Here is a 14,980-nt window from a genome sequence, read left to right as displayed (position 1 = left end):
GTACACTGTCTTATTGTCTTTCTTCTCTCCCTGCAGTTCCCGCCGCCAGGATACCGGGGCCCAAGGAACTGTTCATTAAGAGTGGATCCACCCTCGTCCTTACATGCGTGGCTCACCTTCACCCCAACGCCCTAAGCACCGTGAGTTTCAAGGCTCCTTAGTTTCTCTGCACCGTCTTCGTATTCTCTAGAGACATTCCTTAGTTTAATATTCCTTCTATAAGTGTTTTGACTTTTCGAGTCACCGTGCCTTTTTTGATGTTTTCTTCTGGTTTCATAAGTTGTAATGCACTTCTCTCTCTCTCTCTCTCTCTCTCTCTCTCTCTCTCTCTCTCTCTCTCTCTCTCTCTCTCTCTCTCTCTCTCTCTCTCTCTCTCTCTCTCTCTCTCTCTCTCTCTCTCTCTCTCTCTCTCTTTTCTCTCTCTCTGTTTCCGGTTTCGTATTCCCTAGTCTTCACTTAGTTTGATATTCTCTTCTCGATTAAGCAGATTCTTTTTAGAGCTATTGTATGTTTCCTGTTGTTTCATTTTATGTTTTTTGTGGGTTTATAAGTTACAAGATCTCTCTCTCTCTCTCTCTCTCTCTCTCTCTCTCTCTCTCTCTCTCTCTCTTCCTCGTGGTTCTCTTCCCTCTTGAGATCTGTGGTCGTGTGCGCCACCTGGGTCGCCACCTGGGCCGTGTACAGCATTCATCAACACCACCTGCCCACCACCTCACACTCTCCCGCTGCCTTCTATTATTTCCACGTCCTCCTCTTCACAACTGCCTCGTCGCTATTCATCACCTCCCTTTTGCTTCCCTTGTAACTCTGAAGGCATCTTTGAACGTACTGCCATACATATGAACATAGCAATAGTGGAAGTAGGGATGGTGGTAGTGGGAGTAGGGATGGTAGTAGTAGTAGTAGTAGTAGTAGTAGTTTACTGGCAAACACATAAACACGTATACAACACCTCCCAAACACAAACACACACTTTTTTTTCCTAATCTCGCACTTCATATGCACTTTCACACCAGCCAGGTTACTCATACATCTTTCCTCTCTAGCGCTACACACTCACACACACTTCCCATAACCCGCAAACGTACCAACACAAACACAAACAGACACACACGCATCTCTTAAACCTTTCCCTCTACGGTACTCCTCTCTCACCCATCGCATTAAACCTCCGGACCTTCTTTCATGACACTCCCTGCTGGCGACTCCCTCCTTGCTAGACCATCACACACTTGAGCACACAATCACCCCTAGAAATCCTCGCCTCTGATTCCCCTTCTCTCTCTTTCCCACTAACTTGGTCGTCGGCAAATATTGGGTGTACAGTCAGCCTCTTCACCCTCGCCCCTACACGAGGTTGAGAGGCGAGTCCAGAGGCATCAAAAGGCCATATTTTGCTCTGATCTAATAACTGCTGCCCCTTCCTCATATGTTTCCAGCGTCACCGCCACCCGCCTCGGAGTCAGCTGCTGGCGTGAGAAGGAGAAGGAGCTGGAGAAGAGAGGGAACGATATGGATAAGGAGCAGAAGGAGGAAATAGCGAATATAAGGCAAAAAGGAGGAAGAAGACAAAGAACAGGAGGTGGAAATAAGGATTATAAAATGGAAAAGGATATAAAGAATGGATGAAATAGAGACGGACGAGAAGAGAAAGAGGTAGAGGTGGATAAGGAAGAGAAGGTGGAAGTAGGAGATATAAGGCGGAAAGGGAAATGACTTGGAATTACAAAATGGAAAAAGGATATAAAGAAAGGCTTCAGATGAAATGGAGACGGACGAGAAGAGAAAGAGGTAGAGGTGGATAAAGAAGAGAAAGTGGAAGTAGGAGATATAAGCTGGAGAAGGGAAAAGACTTGGACTAGAATACATTGACGAGAAAGATGAAAATACAGTTCAAAGAATGGCGAGGAAAATAAAAAGGAGGAGAAGGAGGAAGAAGCAAACGAAGCGAAAAGGAGGCAAAGAAAGGGAAGGAGAGAAATAAACAAAAACAAAACAACGGAGACGGAGGAAAGCGAAAGAAAGAGAAACAGAAAGAGGAAGAAAAAAGAGGAAGTAGCAAACACAAACTGGTGGAGGACGAGATGAAAGGCAGCAAAAAGTTAATAAAGAATGAAAGAAAAGATGAAAAAGAGGAAGATAAATAAGAGGAGAGACAGAAAACGGTAATTGTGAGTGAAATGGAAATCAGCCTGTGAAGTTTTGAGGGTTGAACTTCGAAAAACATTAAACTTTGGCAGCACAAGAGGAAGAAGAACACGCTTTGAAAACCCGCCCCGTCCCAGCGTACAGGCAGGAAACAACACAAGCGGAGGAAGAAACACAATACTTTTCCCTCATACCTTGCCACTTTGAGGAGAAACAGGCCAGAAAAAGGAACAAGGAATGGGAACTAAAAATACTCCTAATGATCGTTGAAAAGGTCACGTGTTAAATATGTTGTGTTAATAATATAAGCAATTTTTTCCATTAATATTGTGAAAACATTTTCTTTTTTATAATTTCTGGCATATTTTATCAAAGTATTCTAATGGACGGTTGCTTCAATTAATTTATCATATATTTGTTAAGGTGACGTAAATATTTGGTGTCTTCTTCTCTAATTCCTTACATTAATAGACTACTGGTGTGAGAAGGAGTATTTGGAGAAGAGAGGGAAAAGGATGAATAAGGAGCAGAAGGAGGAAGTATAGAACATAAGGTGAAAAAAGGAAAAGAAGACAAGGAAAAGAAGGTGAAAATACGAATCATAAAATGGAAAAGAATATAAAGAACAGCTTCGGATAGTAAGCGTATTTTTTCCCATTATTATTGAGCATGCCATTTTTCTTTATAGTTTCTGGTATATTTTATCAGACGATTCTAATGGACGGTTGCCTCAATTAATTTATCATATATTTGTTGAGATGACGTAAATATTTGGAGTCTCCTTCTTTCCTTGCGTTAATAATCAGTTGGTGGTGTGAGGAGAAGGAGCTGGAGAGGGGAGGGAAGGGGGTGGATAAGGAGCAGAAGGAAGAAGTAAGAAATATAAGGTAAAAAATGAGGAGACAAGGAAAAGAAGGTGTAAATACGAGTTATAAAATGGGAAAGGCTATAAAGAATGAATTATTTCCGTTATTACCGTGCAAACCATTATTTTTTTCAGTTTCTGGTATATTTTATCTGAGAATTATAATGGACGGCTGTTTCAATTAATTTATCATATATTTGCTGGAACGACATAAATATTTTGGTCTTTCCTTCTTTCCTAGCGTTAATAAGGATGTTTTTGTGTCATTATTTTGCAGGGTCGCTGTTTTCATTTCTCGTCTTGTCTAGTGATTAAAATAGACGGCTGGTCCAATATATTTATCGTATATTTGCCAAGTCAACAACAATATTTTCGTAATATTTTCTTTTCCTGTGAGACAAAAAGAGGGCAAAGCTATTTTTTCTCGTGATTTCTCTGTATTTTATCTTGTTACCGTTACAGAAGGTAATTTGATTCATTCATCATATTTTCCATGTTTGTGATGATAACGTAAATGTTTTTTCTCTGTCCTTCTCTCCTGCGAGAAACACACAAAAAGAGAAAACGTGTAGATTTTTGTGGCGATGCAGTAAATAATTTCGTCATTCTTCCTTCCTTCGAGACAAAATAAATAAACCTACACGTGAATATACACAAAATTTCCAGCGTTGAAAAATTTCCCCTTCAAGAATTACAAGTAGTTCCGTGAGAGATAATAACAACAAGAGTTTCCCTCCACTACCTCGTTTCCTCCAAGACAAGACCAAGAAAAACTGTGAAGGCTGAAGAAGAAAAACTCGAGAGCTTGAATGTTTAGTTCGGTTGGTGTTGTTTTGTGTGCCGGGGACGAGTGCTTCTGTATTCCCCGCGTCACTCCTCATCACACTTTTACTTTCCCATTAGGGGGACGGAAAAGAGGCCAAGGAGGAGAGCTTGTTGTTATGTAGCGGCTTATACTTCGTCCGTGTCGCTGCATCTGTTTCTCGTCGCTCTCCATTCCACGTGTCTGAATATAGAAAAGAGAGCGGGAGGGAAGGTTCGTTGGGCTGTTCATGAGCTTAATATGGTCAAATTTTCCTGTTCTCCGTTTTCGTATCAATTCACGGATTTATTCATGTTATTCTCTCTTTCTTTGTTCTTGTGGTTTGAATGGAGAGTAGAGGGAGTGGTAGTTAGTTTGACTCTTAATGCAGCTACTGAAAAAAAAAAAATGATATGGTAGTCTTGAAAAAATGGTAGTGGTTAATTTGGCTTTTCGTGCACTTTATGTGGAAAAACTTTGATATTTGTAAGCCTTCCATTTTTCCTTCTGTTTTCGTATCAATTCAAGGGTTGATTCGTGTTATCGTATCTCTTTTTGCTCTATGTTCTTGTGGTTTTAATGAAGAGAAGGAGTGTTGGTTAGTTTGGCTTTCAATGCACTTGCTGTGAAAAAAAAATGTATAGGAAAGTCTTACATTTTCTTTGTTTTCTTATCAATTTAGTTCATGTTATTGTATCTCTCTTCCTTCGCTCTTGTGACTGGAATGGAGAGGAGAGTGAGTCTTGGTTAGTTTGGATCTTAACCCCTTCAATACTGAGACGCATTTTTACCTTGAGTTTTTGGTGTCATTAGACGTTTTTATTTGCATTAGGAAGGGTCCATGGAGGTCTGAATATTAATGGCCACAGTCTTCACTATTTCAATCCTCACATAAGTTTCTGAAGCTGTGTAAAATCACCAAATACTAAGCAGAATAAATAAGAAAATGCGTCCTGGTACTGGAGGGGTTAACGCAGCTACTGTGGTAAAATCTTATATGGTATGGTCATTTTCTCCCTGTTTTCGTATCAATTCACGGGCTAATTCGTGTTATTGTGTCCCTCTTTGTCCTATGTTCTTGTGGTTGGAATGGAGGGAAGAGGGAAAGGTAGTTAGTTTGGATTTTCATGCACTTGGTGTGAGAAAAACTTTGATATGGTAGTCTCCCATTTTCTCTCTGTTTTCGTCTCAATTCACGGGTTGATTCGCGTTATTGTATCTCTCTTTCTTCCTTGTTGTGGGTTTGATGGAGAAGGAGAGTGAATAGTGGATAGTTTGGCTGTGATAAGGTCTAATATCGTCGTAGCTTCCATATCAGTTAGTCCTCAATGAGTTTTGTGAAGGACGCTCACCTTTCCCTGCTGCAATATTGTCGTCGTACGTACACTGCTTTATGTATTTGCTTGTTACTCATTCCCTTTCCCTAAAAGGAGGAAAGACGCAACAGACTACACTATGCATATCCTTCTTACTCATTCTACTTCCGTAAAAGGAGAAGAAACGAAAAAACATGTTCTTCATCCATTGTAGTTTTCTAAGCAGAGAGAGAGAGAGAGAGAGAGAGAGAGAGAGAGAGAGAGAGAGAGAGAGAGAGAGAGAGAGAGAGAGAGAGAGAGAGAGAGAGAGAGAGAGAGAACATTTGAACATTTGAACATTTGAACATTTATTATAGCTCATAAGTTATACTAATGTGACACATATGTATAAAAATAGAACATTTGGCAATAACTTAATGGCTAGCCTATTTGTAAGCAAAGCTTTTAAGGCATGTAGAAGATAATCCATGAATAGTGATAAGTACACAATAGTATATAAAATGTACATGTTGGGATTACATATAAATGATATTAGAATAATAAAATAAAAGAACAGGATGAAAATAATGGAGAGAGAGAGAGAGAGAGAGAGAGAGAGAGAGAGAGAGAGAGAGAGAGAGAGAGAGAGAGAGAGAGAGAGAGAGAGAGAGAGAGAAGTGATTTAGATTTACTACTTTCTCCTTAAGGACTAAATTCTTCAACAATCTCTTTCAATTTCCAGAAACATATTCCCTCCTCCCTGACGACTCTTAAAGATGAACTCTTGACAGGAACCAAAGACAAAACAAGAAAAGAAAGAAAAAAAAAAAGATACATAACAAACTGAATCTTGGCTGCATATTTCTCTTGAATTTAATCGCAGTTAATTAGAGGCGGGCATGTAATTGAAGTATTTTCTAAACCAATTTCAGAAGTTGCAGCTCGGAAACCTCATGTTCTTTACGGCTGCACACATTCGGAGGAAAAAATCACGTTCCTCAGCGTTAAGTGGATGCTAGAATAGACCTCGCGTGTGTCTCCCAAGAGAGATTCCGGCCAACTTACACGGCCCGGAGACTGCTGGGTTTGCTGCTCTTGTTGGTGGCGCTCCTATTGGTGGCAGTGGTGGTGGTTGTGGTGGTGATGCTAATAGTGGTGGTAGTGGTGGTGGTATTGGTGGTATTGGTGGTAGTGGCGGTGTGGTGGTGTACGCACGAAGAAATTGTCTTTATTACTACCATTCCTACGACTTGACTTCTTTTCAGAGGGAGGATTCAAGACATTTGTCCCAGACTTTCGGTCAACTCTATTAATATTTAAGGAACTGGTAATCAAGTTGGCATTTTTTTAATCTTGTCTTTGCCCTTGGCCGGCTTCCCCTCTTCCATAAAAAAAAATCACCATCATCTATTCCTTCTTCCAGCATAAGTCATCCCATACACTCAAGCTTCTCACAGCACACCCTCCTCTCCTGCAGGTGGAATGGACGCACAATACGACTCCAATGACCATCACAGGGGCGCGGGGCGGGGTCAGCATTCACACAGAGAAGGCGGGACGGCTCTTCTCTTCTAAGCTGTCAGTGGTTCGCGTGGCGCCTCAAGATGCTGGAAACTACACGTGCAAGCCAGATGGAGTCCCGTCCGCCTCTGCCACTGTGTTTATTGTCGATGGTGAGTACAGATGGTGGCTATGAGGAGGGTGGTGGTGGTGGTAGTAGGTGAGTAATGAGAGTAGTACTTAGAACTGAAATATGAAAATAGTAGAGGTGGTGGTGGTGGTGGTGGTGGTGGTGGTGGTGGTGGTGGTGGTAGTAGGTGAGTAATGAGAGTAGTACTTAGAACTGAAATATGAAAAGCGGCTAAGTAAGCGGCTAAGTAATAAAAGTAATATAGTAGAATAATAATAGTAGAATAGTAGAACAGTAGAATTTGAAAATGAAAATATAGTACAGGTCGTGGTTGTGAAGGTGGTAGTGGTAGTCGTACCTAAAAATGAAAAAAAAGAAAATAGTACCGATCTTACGACATAAAGTAAACCACAAATTAGACTTGAAGAGAAGAAGCAAGAGAAAAGAAAAAGAAGGAAAAGAAAACGGACAAAACGCACACACATATCCATACACCACCACTAATACCACCACCACTACCACTACCAGTACCAGAGACAAAGAGAGAGAGAGAGAGAGAGAAAGAATACAGAGACATTGAGAGACGGACTAGAGAATAAAGAAAGAGCAGGAAAGGGGCCAGAGTAGAAGCATAGTGAGGCAGCGAGTGGTCAAATTAGCGGGCAGCGACGTAAAGGAGAGGCAGGAACGTGCGATTAAAGACAAGAGGCGTCCACCCAGCGAGGCACAACGAGCGGGAGCACCTGTGCGGAGGACCTCGTTAAGTGGCGCAGGTGCAAAGATTTTAGGTTTCTTGATTTTTTTTCTTTCCTTTTCTCTCTCTTTATTTTAGTAGGTGAGGGAGTAGAGGTAGTTTTTGTCTCTGTCTCTCTGTGTTTCTTTCTATTTTTCTCAGTCTCTCTGTCTGTCTGTCTATCTGTCTCTGTCTGTCTGTCTGTCTCTCTCTCTTCTTTTTGCTTACTGGGCTGAAGGGTTTTCGTTTTTTTGTATTTTTTTTTTTTGCTTTTTTTGAGTGTTTGTTGTTATTTTTAAATCGTTTTGGGTGGTAGGAGGTGTGTGTGCGTGTATTCTCTCTCTCTCTCTCTCTCTCTCTCTCTCTCTCTCTCTCTCTCTCTCTCTCTCTCTCTCTCTCTCTCTCTCTCTCTCTCTCTCTCTCTCTCTCTCTCTCTCTCTCTCTCTCTCTCTCTCTCTCTCTCTCTCTCTCTCTCTCTCTCTCTCTCTCTCTCAATGAGGATTAGGAATTTCCTCCCATTAAAGTCATCCTCTTTGAGACCAACAGTCTTTGTAACTTTGTCTGTTTGTCTCTCTGTCTACCTGATTGGTGTGTGTGTGTGTGTGTGTGTGTGTGTGTGTGTGTGTGTGTGTGTGTGTGTGTGTGTGTGTGTGTGTGTGTGTGTGTGTGTGTGTGTGTGTGTGTGTGTGTGTGTGTGTGTGTGTGTGTGTGCTTGCTTTTCTGCCTGTTTGCCTGTCTGTGTTTCTATTTCTGTGTAGCTGTTCGTATCTCTCTCTCTCTCTCTCTCTCTCTCTCTCTCTCTCTCTCTCTCTCTCTCTCTCTCTCTCTCTCTCTCTCTCTCTCTCTCTCTCTCTCTCTCTCTCTCTCTGAACCCACCCTCTCTTCCCCTTTCCCTCCCTCTCACTCACTCCCTCTCCCTCTCTCTCATTAAATACAGATTAAACCCAAAAGTGCTCCTAACTAGCAGGCCTCTCCTACCATTCTATCCCTCAAGTCTATGTGCACTAGTTTCCTGCCAAACCCTGAGCGGGAGGAGGGCGGGAGGGGAGAGGGAGGGCAGTGGAGAGCAGTAGGAGGGAAGCGGGAGGAGAGTTTAATTGTCGAACTTCATCTACGTAATTGTGTGGGAGAGGCGGAGAGAGAAGGAGGAGTAGGAGAGAGGGAGAGAGAGGAGAGATCAGGGACGTGTATGAAAGTCGATACCTAGAGCTAGACGTGGCTATGTAGAGGTTTCAAAGGGGTAGAATGGTAGACTATGTTCCTTCACTGCGTGGTTTGGTTAGCTGTGGTAAAGGTAAGGAGCAGGTAGAGACGGACAGAGGACAGATCAGGGACGTGTATGAAAGTCGATACCTAGAGCTAGAGGTTGCTATGTATATAGTGGTTTCAAGGGGGTAGAATTTTAGATTATGTTCCTTCACCGCGTGGTTTGGTTAGCTGTAGTTATTAATCCCTTCAGTACCATGCCGCACTTCCATATTCCTTCTGCTTATTATTTGGTAATTTCATATAGCTTCAGAAACTCGTGAGGGAGATTAACATAGTGAAGACTGTGGCCATTAATCTTTTGACCTCCATATACCCTTCCTAGTATCAATAAAGTAGTCTAATCGTGAACAAATCTCTAAGTAAAATGTGTCCCAGTACTGAAGAGTTAAAGGGAATCATAAGCTAATAAGGTAAGGCTCCCTAATGAACACGCTATGCTATTCTGAAGGGCTCCTGGGGTGTCTAAATAGGAGTTTGATGAGTCTGTGGTGGTTTTGGGTCTCATTGTCATAGGTGGAGACTAGAATATAAGAGAAAGGTTAGTCTAGAAAGTCATCAGATATACACCTCTTCATTAACTGTCTCTTCTTTCCTTCCTCTTCTTTTATTCCTCTTTCTTATATCCTACATCCTCCGCTTCCATTCATCTCAGCGTCTCATCTTTCCTTTTCTCATTTTTTTTTTGCATATTTCCTATATTTTTTTCTGTAACTATCCCATTTCTTCCCATTTTTTTCGTATCTCCTCTTTTGTTCTTATTTTTTCTTATATCCTACATCCTTCTCCTCTTCCATTCATCTCAATGTCTCATCTCTCCTTTTCTCTTCTTTTTTTATAATTTAAATTTGTCTATATTTTTCTGTAACTATTCCATTTCTTCCTATTTTCTTCGTTTCTTCTATTTTGTTCCTCTTTTTTCTTATCTTCTCCATCCTCCTCTTCCTTTTATCTCAATGTCTAGTCTCTTTTCTATTACATTTGCTATAGTATTCATTTTCTATATTTTCTTCCTATTTTCCTATCTGTATTAATTCCTGCAGTACTGGGACACATTTTTATCATGAGTTTGGATGTGATTAGACGATTTTATTTACATTATGAAGGCTTTATGGAGGTCAGAAGGTTAATGGCCAGAGTCTTCACTATTTTCAATCCTCACATAAGTTTCTGAAGCTGTATAAAATCACCAAATACTAACCAGAATGAGTATGGAAACGCGTTATGATACTGAAGAGGTTAATTGTACATGTGTTTTATCTATCATTCTTACCCATTTATTTTTCTTTATGTGAGTTTTGTCTCTTTTTCTTGTTGATGTATTTGAGTGCATTATGTTTAGTTTTTCTACGTCATAATGTTTTGTTTTCATTCATGTGTTGTGTTGTGTGTTTTCTTTGTTTTGCCTAGTTGTGTTTCTTCATGTGTATTTTTTGTCTCTCTTTGTTTTTGCTGATGTATTTGAGTACATTTGATTTCTTTCTTCGTCATAATGTTTTGCTTTCCTTCATGTGTTGTGTTGTGTGTGTTTTGCTTCTCTGTTTTGCCCAGTTGTGTTTCTTCATGAGTGTTTTGTTTCCTTTTGTTTTGGCTGATGTATGTGAGGGTGTATCATTTTCTTTCTACGTCATATATTGTATTGCCTTTATTCATGTGTTGTGTTGTGTTTTGTTTCTCTGTTTTGATTTTGTTGGAGTGTTCGAAGGTTTTCCAGATGTCTCGTATTTTCATGATTTCGCTCGTCTATTTTTTCCTAGTATTTTCCTCTATTTCTGTATGGTTCCTCGTGTGTTTGAGCGTTTCTGATTTTCCATCTCAATTTTTTTTTCCATATTTTTCCCTTATACTTCTCTATTTACTCCTAGCATATCTTTCTAGTGTTGTTTATTTTTCCTTTTCGTTTTAGTTTTTAGATTTCTCTTTTCCATCTTTCCATTTTTCTGTGTTTTTGATATACCTTTTCTCTCTCTTCTCTCTTGTTTTTAGCATTACATTTTTTTTTTATTTGTCTCCATTTCATTTTCTTTCCCCGTTGTCACTTTTCTATCATTTGTTTCCCAGGCTCACCGCAGAACACTCTCGAGGTTTTAATTGTTTTCCGTGTTCGGTTTTCCAATAGTTTTCCTTTTTACACACTCCTTTCCCATCTTCTCTCTCTTTCTCACTCGTTTTTCCTCTTTTTTATTATTTCTATGCCCAGTTTCATTTCTCAAGTATTTATTTTCTCTTTTCCAGTATTACTTTGGTCTTTTTCCATTGCTTAGTTTAAAATACCTTCCACATTTTTTTCCTATTCTCTTATTCAGTATTCTATAATTTGAGTTTTTTTGAGTTTCTTTTTTAATTTTCTGCATATTGCTTCCTATCTATTTTTTATTTTCTTTTATTTCTTCTTTTTATATACATATATGCTCAGTTTTACGTGTTTCTCGAATATATATATTTTTTCCTGCTTTCAATGTTCTATTCTCAGTTCTATATTTCACTTCGTTCTTTCTTTTTATTTACTTTCTGTACATTGCTCTCCGTCATGGCCTCTCTCTCTCTCTCTCTTTCTCTCTTTACGGCAGTTTCAGTTAGAGACATCATAGCAATCCATCTTTTCACATTTCCTACCTTTCCTCCCTGTCTTATTGCTTCACTTACTCCGGGAAAGACAGCACAGACTCATCACAACCTTCACCTCTCACTCTTCTCTTGTCCCGTCCATCTTGTCCGCTCTCTCATCCCCTCTCAACGTCTGTCTTTCCTTCCCCTCCCTTTCCTTTGCTACCTTTCCTCCTTTCAAGTACGTCTCTCTCCTTCACAGCCTTTACTTATTCCTTCTATAGGTGCTTCTACGATCTTCATTTTTCTCATAGTTCTTAAAGGCTTTTTCTTTTTTCACATTTCTTTTTCTCCTGTCGTGTGCCTAAAATATTTGATAATGCGAGGATGGTATAGGCAAAGTTTTCAGTCATTAGTCAAGATAAGGCAAGAATTAACGTGTTTAAGCTTAATAAAGTTGGATTTAAGAAGGAGATAGGACAATAGTTATGAATAAATGAAGTAGAATAATGCAATAGACTTAGTAATTATTTTCGTCCTTATTTTTTCGGTGTCTTTACAGGGTTTTAGAAGGTTAGACAAATTTATGGATGTAAACAATAAGTGGAAACAGGCAGACACATTTCACACAAGGTTTAGCACGTGTTCTGAATGGTTCCTTGCACTAACCCTTGCTATCTTATCTCATCTCCCACTATAGACAATTAATGATATGGAGAAGTGGATGTAGGCATGAGAGTTATGTTAGAGACTGCAACGTGACTTAACGCATCAAAACATTATATCACTAAACAGATTATTTTATGCTCTTATCTTATCTCCTCCATACAAAATGAATACAAAAATAAATGGATAAATAAACAGAGCATTAAAAAAAAAAAAATGAAGAAATATCGATGACTTAACATACGAAGGAATGATGCAAGCTAGAGTTATATTACAAACTGCCACGAGTAGATACAATGACTTAAAATATTATGTCTTTAAGCAGGTTAGTTTATGTTCTTATCTTATCCCTCTCTCTCACTCCCTCTCCTGCAGAAGACATCCCAGCAGCAATGCATCACGACAGCGCAGCGAGGCGGGGACACTACACCACTGGCCTCCTGCACGTCGCCCTCCACACACACCTTGTTCTCCACAGCTCCTCCTCCACCTTCCACTCCACCTGCGTCGCCGCCTCTCTCTTATGACTAGGCCTGGTGTTAGCTACTGGCGAGGCGGGACTTGTCAATACAGTGCTCTTGTTATCCTGGTGACACAAAGCTGGGTTAGTTGTTAGTATCTTGTAAATAGTCGTGTGTGTTTGAATGATAGATGTGGCGTATTTAGATGTCCAGTGTGTGTGTGTGTGTGTGTGTGTGTGTGTGTGTGTGTGTGTGTGTGTGTACTGTGTTTTTCTAATGATCAATGTCGTGAGTAACCAAAGAGATACAAACTTATGGGAGGAGGACGAAAAAAGAACGAAAAAAAGGAAGAAAAAGAAAGGAAGGAAGGAAGAAAGGAAGGAAAGGGAGAAGAAAAAAAGCAAAAAAAAAAAGGAAAAAGGAAAAAAATAAAAACTGCACTAACTTTTCCGGGAACGAAGAAGGAAGTAACGAAAGTATATATGAGTTTGGAACGGTGAAGTGTGTGTGTGTGTGTGTGTGTGTGTGTGTGTGTGTGTGTGTGTGTGTGTGTGTGTGTGTGTGTGTGTGTGTGTGTGTGATGAACGTTCGCTCTGCCCCTCCTTGCCGCCTCCCTAAGTGTTGCCTCAAGGGGGGAAAAAAAGACGTGTGACATTAGATTTTCGTCTCAGTGGTCGCGCTTTTTACCAAGGTACGTTTCTTGAGGGAGCCGCGCACCTTGCTGCCTCACTCCTCCCTGCAGGCATAGAGAGAGAGAGAGAGAGAGAGAGAGAGAGAGAGAGAGAGAGAGAGAGAGAGAGAGAGAGAGAGAGAGAGAGAGAGAGAGAGAGAGAGAGAGAGAGAGAGAGAGAGAGAGAGAGAGAGAGAGAGAGAGTGTGTGTGTGTGTGTGTGTGTGTGTGTGTTCTATGTGTGGGTGTTGAAGAAGGGAAAAGTTTTTGGGGTATGAAGTCTTATGAAGGAGTCGGCAAACTGTATGTAACATTTCTTTTTGTCTTTTCTTTAGTCATCCCTCCCCTCCAGCGTTCAATTATAGGCACGTTTTCTACAGCTTGTTCTCTGTCTTGAAATAAACATGTGCTATTATAGGAGTGTTTGTTTTCCTTCCGTTTGTTCGTGTGTGTGTGTGTGTGTGTGTGTGTGTGTGTGTGTGTGTGTGTGTGTGTGTGTGGGTGGGTGGGTGTGTGTAATTCACCTCGGTCGTCTGCTGGTCACCCAGCCAGTCCTCCCCATTACGGAGCGAGCTCAGAGCTCATAGACCGATCTTCGGGTAGGACTGAGACCACAACACACTCCACACACCGGGAAAGCGATGCCACAACCCTCGAGTTTCATCCCGTACCTATTTACTGCTAGGTGAACAGGGGCCACACATTAAGAGGCTTGCCCATTTGCCTCGCCGCTTACCGGGACTCGAACCCGGGCCTCTCGATTGTGAGTCGAGCGTGCTTACCACTACACTACGCGGTGTGTGTGTGTGTGTGTGTGTGTGTTAATGATCCTGGTAACGCCTACGACCGTCCTTACTGTTTACACACACACACACACACACACACACACACACACACACACACACACACACACACACACACACAGTTTTCATGTAAGTAGGTCCATCATTACACCTCTAAATCCTTGGAATGTACGCTTCTTTCGTGAGGATTTTCTGCTTTTGTGCACGTGAATGGCTGTGTATGGGATGCCATGTAAGTATATGAACAATTAACCTCTTCAGTGTTTTCATATTTATTCTACTTATTATTTGACGCTTTTATACTGCTTCAGAAATTTATGTGGGGTTTGAAATAGTGAAGATTCTGGCCATTAATTGTTTGAACTCCACAGATCCTTTCTAATGTAAATAACATCGTCTAATCACACACATGGTAAAAATACACCCCAGTTCTGAGGAGGTTAAATGAACAAGAGTCATACCTAACAATAAAACACAGAATATACATAAAAAAGAGCTTTCCATGTGAAAATACCACATGAAATACACGTTGTTCTTTTGTGTCACAGAACCAAAACTTTTTGAGGTAAAGCAAGTAATACACGTTTCGTTCCTCTGTGTGGGTTCATAATCCCTTCACATGCCCCTTACATGTATCACAATATCATACACGTATTTCTAGAGCTCAAACTACCTACACATAGGCTCTCATGCTCGTCAGGGGGTAGGGAGGCCTGGAAACGCTTCGATTAGGTCATGTGACTCTCCGCAGTGAGGCACATACAGGCTTCCATGCTTGTCGGGACTGTGGGAGGGCTTCGATTAGCTCTTGTGACTCTCGCCGGCGGAGTACATACAGACCCTAATGCTTGTCTGGGGCTGGGAGGCCGGAGCAACTTCCATCAGCTCATAGCATTCACACACACACGTGATGAAGCACACTCATTCGTACTCGAGAGGCTAACGTTGACTGGGCGCTCCATCACCCTGAACGCTTTTAGTTCTCGCTCTCACTGCCTCGCTAATATGCTTTGTTCGTACACACATCGCAATTACCGCGCACTGAGGGTCGACGGGCGCGGCCATCACCTGGCATAACTTATCAGCAGATGGCGT

At 41.0% G+C, this 14,980-nt stretch overlaps 1 protein-coding gene across 2 annotated transcripts in view; it reads left to right on the top strand.

The window, feature by feature from the left end:
- The window catches only part of LOC123508969 (protein turtle homolog A-like), a 72,737-nt gene extending 59,240 nt beyond the window's left edge, over window positions 1–13,497 (top strand). For both annotated transcript variants that reach the window (XM_045263053.1, XM_045263051.1), the window contains exons 6-8: window positions 37–140; window positions 6,588–6,783; window positions 12,328–13,497. In XM_045263053.1, coding sequence (XP_045118988.1) covers window positions 37–140; window positions 6,588–6,783; window positions 12,328–12,479 — 452 coding nt within the window. In that variant the 3' untranslated portion in view covers window positions 12,480–13,497. The remainder of the gene's footprint in view (window positions 1–36; window positions 141–6,587; window positions 6,784–12,327) is intronic.
- Window positions 13,498–14,980: the final 1,483 nt, after the last annotated feature.

The sequence above is a fragment of the Portunus trituberculatus genome, chromosome 25, assembly GCF_017591435.1.
Source record: "Portunus trituberculatus isolate SZX2019 chromosome 25, ASM1759143v1, whole genome shotgun sequence".
NCBI classification, from domain to species: Eukaryota; Metazoa; Arthropoda; class Malacostraca; order Decapoda; family Portunidae; genus Portunus; species Portunus trituberculatus.
Note: the sequence above shows the minus strand (reverse complement) of the source record. Positions and strands in the feature narration are given on the sequence as shown.